Here is an 8,025-nt window from a genome sequence, read left to right as displayed (position 1 = left end):
GCATGTGCAGAATGGCCCGCCCCATACATCCCACCAGTGGCAGCACCAGGGTATGGCTGGGGTAGGCTACAGCCATACCAAGAAATGGCTTAGCCCCACCATGAAAAATTATGTTAAAGTAAGCAAATTAAATAATAAGCAAAATGCTAAATGTTGAGAACACGGCTTGCGAAAATATACGGGTCGTGTCCTCAACACACAAACTGATCCTGCTGTTACAACAAGTGCACGTTACTGATGCAATATGGATTAGACCATTCGGGCTTATGCTAGAAGAGGGGTGCAAGGAATAAGTAGTAATAATAAAAATAAGTAGTGGGGTAGTTTTATAGTTATTATACAGCGGTCAAATCATAATGCCTCCGAATGCTATTTGCCACACACACACACACACACACACACACACACACACACACACACTACTCAAAACACAGATCAATCCAAAATGGGGCCTGCTCAATCAAAGACAAAAAGTATAACACACAAACAAGGTTTTAAGCATAAAAATGAAGCAGGATACAAATCTATTTCCATAGTATTCTTTTATGATGGACACATAACATTGTTAACAACAATAAAAAGGTGCACCTACATTTTGAGGAGCTCTAGCAGAATAGTTTGTCTCTGTTTTTCATTTGCTGGTCTTAAACAGCCTACAGATGTAGAGGGTGCCATCTTATCACTGCATCTAGTATACAGCTGTACTCTTTTTATACATATGATCTTAATCCTGAAACCTGATCCTTGATCTGCATCTTGTTCGTTGCCATGTAGCGTGAATGACATGTGTCATGACATGTTTGTTTGTGTGTGTTTGTTTGTTTGTCTTGACAGACCTGACCAAAGTTAAGACAGTGTCGCAGTACTGAATGTGTGTGAGTGACAGATGTCATTAGCTGTGTGTGTGTGTGTGTGTGTGTGTGTGTGTGTGTGTGTGTGTGTGTGTGTGTGTGTGTGTGTGTGTGTGTGTGTGTACTACAGCAGGTTGTGGTCATGTACACAAGTATAGGGCTGCAGTATCACATTTCACACAGTGCCTGTGTGCTATGTGATACTACACCTGTGTATGTGTGTGTTTGTGTGTGTGTGTGTGTGTGTGTGTTAGCCCCAGGTCCTGTTCCGGAGCAGCGATCACACACAAAGAGACAGTGACAGAGAGGAAAACTGCGACTAACAACTAGCGAAGCATTCAGAGCTTCTGACAGGATGTGAGATTTGGAGAGTTTCTCTGTGGTCTCGCTCAGTGTCAGCATGGGAGAATGAAGTTCAGAATAAAGTGACGCTCTGGATTTGGACCTGGGCTGTCTCAGAGACTACTTTGCTGAATAATTGATCCATCGGATTGTGACTAGTTGAAAATGAGGAAGACAGCGCTGATGCTCTGGATCAGCCTTTTGGTACAAGGTCAGTTCTGCATGTGTGTTTGATGATAATATCTGACCAATATCATAAAGTCAATTCTGACCTCTAATACTCTTGGATCTGCAATTTCCTGACATTTCTCTATTGTGACCTCTGTTGTCCTCATTTTCTGCTCTCCTCTTGCCCTTCAGTGTCCCACGGGGCTCAGGGTCAATATGCCCGCAAACTACTGACTGACCTGATGGAGGACTACTCCAACGCTCTGAGGCCGGTGGAAGACACGGACGCAGCCCTCAATGTCTCCCTGCAGATCACTCTCTCACAGATCAAAGATATGGTGAGTAGAGAGCACACTCAAGTACGTAGGCTATCATTAAATGTGCACCCCAGCAACATATACAGCCATTTAAACAACAACAATAATTTCTTAAAATGGGTCTTTAACTTGTTCCATTGTGGTGTGCAATTTCACATTATATTTGACTAGAAAACCCCTTTTGAGATTAAATTGCTTCCTTACAAGAGTGTCCTGGCCAAATCAGCAGCAGCAAATTAAATCAGACACACAGATACAAACAACAGATACAAACAATTACATGTCAGGTCCCAACAAGAGTATACCAAAAAGTAAGTCTCAGGTTGTAATATTCTAGATCAAACAAGTTAAAAAGATCTACCAAATCATACAACATGTTAAAGTCTTTAAAAATAGTTAAAGACATCAAATAAGTCTGCAACAAATACCAAGCAGCAGGAGCAGCATACCTATATCTGTTTTCCCATTCTAATATGGACATTGGGTAAAGATACAGGAGTACGAATATTTTCAATATCAAATGCAGAGCTGAGACAGTAGCTTCCAGATTGTTATGTTGTAATATGCGTTATGATGTTCATAAATATAAAGGTATCAAGTTCAAGATTGCCTTATAAATAAGGACATCCCATTCATATAAATAGAAGAATGTGTACTTTCTGGTTCCAAAACTTCTTTATAGCTGTAGTACATATATACTGACTGATATATTTAAGTACAAGACCCAGTTTATACCCAAATGGATTTAGTATTCTAGCAGAATGTATCAAAGATATACGAAGACTGACACAACTTTGATAATAAGTATACATTTTAACTTAAGTTAGTTATTAGACTGCTACAGTATAAGCAATGCAACCAAGTCTTCAAATTATACTCCATTGTTTCAAGACTGCGATTCATAAAGTAGGCGAAAGAAAGATGGCAAAAAACTGAAGTAATTCAGCAGAGATAATCTAAAAACATTGGTTTTCGGACTAAAGCCATGCACCTCTAAAGTGTGTTTTGTTAACATGGTGTGTTTCCACAGCCCTAGTTTGTAACTCAAGCTTTCAGTTACATATCTGCATTCCCTGTTACTGAGCTGAGATACACGGGTGTTGTCACTTGATCACTCTTTGACCAAGCTCCTTCAGAGAGAAGAAGGAGACGGTTTTCACAATCCTCCCTGCGACTAATTAATTGACTTTGACATGTGAATCCATGGAGTGTTCCTCATGGATAAGAGCTGGAAACTTATCTATATGCAAATGTATGTGTTCATACTGTTTGTATTAACAGTACTGCCTTCAGTCTTGTTTTCCTGAGACCACTGGAGTCCAGTGTTGAATATTAAGCAATACTGGATTATTGCTTACACTTAACTTTAACCTATGTGCAGTACCCTTCTATACATTTGATTTATTTTGTCAATCACACACAATTCCTCTTTTTCATGTATGTTTAGATTGCTTAATTGATATTTACTTACATACAGTATCTAATTTTCCTTTCCTGTTTGCATTTGTGCAAAGTGATGGATTATTTTGTAACTTACTTTTCAATTGTTATACTTTATCTATGTCTTTCTTTCTAATGTTACTTGTAATGTATGTCTAACTTTATCTTTTAATTCTGACCTTTCCTACACATGTAATTGTATGGTTTAAACTTTGATTACTTGAATATGTCCAATAGAGCAAGAATTGGCAGCATCCAGTCTGTAAATTTTTTTTTTCAAGGAAAATCCCTTTTCAATGTTACCCCTCTCTCTTTCAAAATGTTTTATATGTGTGTGTAGGATGAGAGGAACCAGGTGTTAACCACATACCTGTGGATCAGGCTGGTGTGGCATGACGCCTACCTGAAGTGGGACAAGGAGGACTATGATGACCTTGAGATGATAAACATACCCAGCGATCTGGTTTGGAAGCCGGACATCGTCCTCTACAACAAGTCAGTAAAGATAAATGTTGTTGTGCACTCATAATGCAGATTTATGTATATCTGACTACATTGTCTCTGTATGTCTGTGTAGGGCAGATGAGGAGTCAAGTGCATCAAGCACTAATGTAAAGCTGCGGTATAACGGAGAGATCATCTGGGACTCTCCTGCAATCACAAAGAGCACATGTGTGGTGGACGTCTCCTACTTCCCCTTCGACTGGCAGCAGTGCAAACTCACCTTCGGCTCCTGGACCTACAATGGCAACCAGGTGAGTTTGAGTAGGGGCGCTGACTGAGACAAGGACCTTCTTTCTTCTTTGAATCAGTTATTATTTCGGATTAAAGAACGTCTTTTATTAAGAATGATCTAAATGCATAAAAATGATGATTCAACTCGATGATGACATGACTATTCTTTTTACCGATTTAGGATATTCAACATTTTAAGTAGCAAAAAGGAAAATAGGATGATTTTTTGTGGGATTTGCATTTTTCTTCTGATGTATCAGTTTTCTGATGTTGTGAGGAAATGTAAACCGTAAATACTTTATACGGTAGTGTGTACCGATCATGTAACATCCTTTTGCTCTAGACTGTTATTGGCTCCAGTTCCTCTGACCTTGACAAGGTTAGATACATTAGGAGTGAATAACCTCTTGTTTTTACACTATATTACTAAGGGGTCATGGTTGTTAGTTAGCTTCTCTAAATGTACATATATCCACAATGCGTGTCCTCTACGCAGGTGGACATCAGTTTGGGGATGGACAGTGGTGACCTGTCTGACTTTGTGGAGAACGTGGAGTGGGAGTGTCACGGCATGCCGGCAGTGAGGAACGTCATGATGTACGGCTGCTGCTCCGACCCCTACACAGATATCACCTACACTCTGCTCCTGAAGCGCCGCTCCTCTTTCTACATCTTCAACCTGCTCCTGCCCTGCTTCCTCATCTCCTTCCTGGCCCCGCTGGGCTTCTACCTGCCGGCGGACTCGGGGGAGAAGGTTTCCCTCGGGGTGACGGTGCTGCTGGCGCTCACTGTGTTCCAGTTGTTGGTGGCTGAAAGCATGCCACCTGCAGAGAGCATGCCCTATATAGGTGAGAATTATAGTCTCTTCATTTCATTATATATTATTAATTAATATAGAAGATTAAATGTTTGTTTTTTTAAGTCAATATTGGTAGAATATTTTGATATATTATTACCAAGTCACAGATTACTCAATATCCAATTATTTGGACTTCATATCTCATTATCTTTTGCATTGTAAGAATACATTTTGTCTTAGTGTCTCATCATTCTTACTTTGTATCTTATAATTATGACTGAGTAAGTCACACTTTTGACTTATCATGTTGTAATTTCTGCTAAATATTGCATGATGTTGCATTGTCATGAGAACAACATTTTCTTTTTTTATCCTTTTTCTTTTCCTGGTCGAAATGGGCTTCTATGTAAAACTTAATTATGCAATTTTGAATTTGCTGTTAATTAGGCTGATATATCTATGTTTAAAGATGAGACAACAGATTTCCATAGCAGATAATTGCTGATGAAATAAGCAAGCTGTATGTCATTGTTTAACCCGGTCTGCAAATAAGGTAATTTATCTGTTTTGTATGGGTTGCATTTCCACTTCATAAATGTTTCCTTTCTTTATCCTCTCCTCTAGGAAAGTACTACATCGCCACCATGACTATGATCACAGCCTCCACCTCTCTCACCATCTTCATCATGAACATTCATTTCTGTGGTGCTGAGGCCAAGCCTGTTCCTCACTGGGCAAAGGTGCTCATCATAGACTACATGTCCAAAATCTTCTTTGTGTACGAGGTGGGGGAGAACTGCACGACTCCAGCGAGTGAGAGGACCCCGCTGTACCCCGAGGAGCCCGCCAGCGATGACCATCTCCACGACTGCCATGACGACAGCGATCGGCACCAGTACAGCAACGGCCACGCCATGCCTCACCCCAACAAGCATCACAAAATACAAGCGAACGGCAATGCCAACAATAGCCGTCACCATTATAACAACCACAACAACCATACATCCGGATTAGAGAGGGGCGAGGGGAAGACACCACAGCGCTACCACCACATCAGGAGGGACGAGCTGGAATACCAGGCTTCTCCTCGTCCACAAAACCTCCAGCAGCTGAACGGAGGGCTGAAGGAGCAGCTCCTCTATCCCCCAGAGAAAGTCCCGGCCTGCCCCTGCTGCTGCCCCTGCCTCCAACATAAACAGGTGCTTCTCCATTTCCTCTCTTATCTGATTACTCCTCTTCTTCTAAAGTTTCTTTAATTGCTTTCTCTTATCTGTTTCATCATCAGTTGGTGAAGAACATCCAGTACATCGCCAACTGCTTCCGCGAGCAGAGAGCTACTTGTGTCAAGGCTGCAGAGTGGAAGAAAGTCGCCAAGGTGATGGATAGGTTTTTCATGTGGATCTTCTTCGTCATGGTCTTCCTTATGAGCATCCTCATCATCGCCAAGGCATCCTGACAGCCTCCTTCCTCATCATCCTTTTTCCGCCCTTACAACATTTATCCCAAATCACTGTTGTATCGCAGTGTTCCTCGAGAGGCACCTCATTTTTACTTGAATTCAACAAATCAGAACTGTTTTATATGTGTGTCAGCATTGTGTGTATGTGTGTATGAGGGTCATTGTGGTTTTTGGCTTTGACTTAATGAAGACAAGTTCAAAGCAAACAAATCATCCATTTAACCACACGAGCACACAAACACAGAAATTCATCAAAGCCTCTCGGATAGTTAACCTCAGGTGTGAGTGCATGTGTGACGGAGCAGTGGAGCGGTAAGACGATCCAGGCCTCGCTTTGAACATGCCTGGACTCTTTATTATGGATGAGCTAACAGCCAGACCCTATAGGCATTGCATTACTTACACTACGTTTTAGGAAACCACATGATACTGTTTTCCATAGTCAGTTACAATGAGAGCACCAGCAGATTAAAGTAATACTTTACACGCAAAATTTGCATTTGTATATCAATTTCTCAAAATGTGTTAAGTTGATTTCATGAAGAAAACATATTTCTCGCATGCCACCGCAGTGAAAGAATCATCAAAAACATCAAGTCTTGATGAATTGAAGTAAAGGGGAACTGCGTTCAACTACTACACAACCATCTCATGTACTGTAATCCAAGTCTCATTTATCCAGTCGTACACTCACTACTTCCCAAGCACATGCATTTTTTGTTTAAATTTCATTTTAATCAGTCTCACACTAGCACAAATGCATGTGGTTTTTGGTTGAAATATTATTTTAAACATTAAAAATTCTACCTTACATCAAAATAGGGGCAATCTTCCTCTCCGTTCTTGATCGTCATGGAATTGTTTGCAGGGTTATGACAATAGTCTTTTATGTTTTTTTTTTGTTTAGAAATAAAAAGATTGAAAGTAGCGCTAGGTAGCCCACAACGCTAACATGGCTTACCTTGGATTTGTCTGGTCAAAACTGGTATTCAATGGCATTAAAACGATAACAACGATGATGTAGTTAATCCATAGGTTAATATCCAATGTGGCTGTATCCCCTTTGAAATGTTCTGATAATCTATAAGCAATAAAACTGCAATTCCGTTTTAAAATAGTAGAGCAGGCCATTCTTACGCTCTGTAGCAAGATTGAATGCGCAAAGACGCCATCTTTTTTTTTTAACATGAGTGTGTGCGGGACGATTTCTCTTGGATTCTATTGGCTCTAACTAACGGTCAGAAAAAGATGTCACATGTCAAAATCGAAGAAGGGGGGCCAGAGATAAGGAAAATCCACCCAAATGGCCCCAGAAGAGGTTTTCTTTGCTAAATCTGTCTAGAAAAGGTCAAATATCTCTTGTTTTGCATCAATCTTGATACAGGGTACGTATTATATGTTGTACTTTGGATTCCTAAAGCTTTTAGTCTACTAACCCATAATCTAAGGTTATTTTACTTTTCACTATAAGTAAAAAAATATTTTTTGGACGGACACTATAATTTACAGTTTTTTACCATGTTCAATCTGAATTGTCTTTAAAATAAAAAACATCTATATTGATTCTGACTTTTCTACATCCAACTCACAGGTTTATCATTACTTTGAGAAAAAAGATTATTAATTTAACCCTTTTAGAAGGGAAGATATGGTCATTTGTTCTGGGAATGTCATTTTCAAGCCTGAAACCTGAAAAACAGGCTTGAGGGTTAAGAGGTTTTAATAACTTATGCTTTACTCATTGGCCCATTAAAACATAAAACTTTGATATAAAGTATGGCTCCACTTCCTGTACCAGCGGTATGCATTACGCTACAGAACTAATTTNCTAGATTTGTCCCCCCCCCTTATGTGCCCAATCCCCCCCATGTGAATCACACCTGGCACTCACAAACACACAGAACAATTTGACAC

General features: G+C 40.1%; 2 protein-coding genes across 2 annotated transcripts in view; both read left to right on the top strand.

Moving 5' to 3' along the window:
- cp (ceruloplasmin) overlaps positions 1–8,025 on the top strand; it is a 737,508-nt gene that overhangs the window by 527,775 nt on the left and 201,708 nt on the right. The window lies entirely within an intron of this gene.
- On the top strand, positions 1,359–6,120 carry chrna9a (cholinergic receptor, nicotinic, alpha 9a). Its single transcript, XM_010778034.1, has 7 exons — positions 1,359–1,404; positions 1,554–1,699; positions 3,459–3,613; positions 3,696–3,873; positions 4,350–4,701; positions 5,277–5,851; positions 5,938–6,120. Exons 1-7 carry the CDS (start codon positions 1,359–1,361, stop codon positions 6,106–6,108), a joined length of 1,623 nt encoding a protein of 540 aa, XP_010776336.1. The 3' UTR covers positions 6,109–6,120.

This window comes from Notothenia coriiceps, unplaced genomic scaffold, assembly GCF_000735185.1.
Source record: "Notothenia coriiceps isolate Sejong01 unplaced genomic scaffold, NC01 NC01_scaffold00018996, whole genome shotgun sequence".
NCBI lineage: Eukaryota > Metazoa > Chordata > Actinopteri > Perciformes > Nototheniidae > Notothenia > Notothenia coriiceps.
This window is presented reverse-complemented; position numbering and strand designations above follow the sequence as displayed.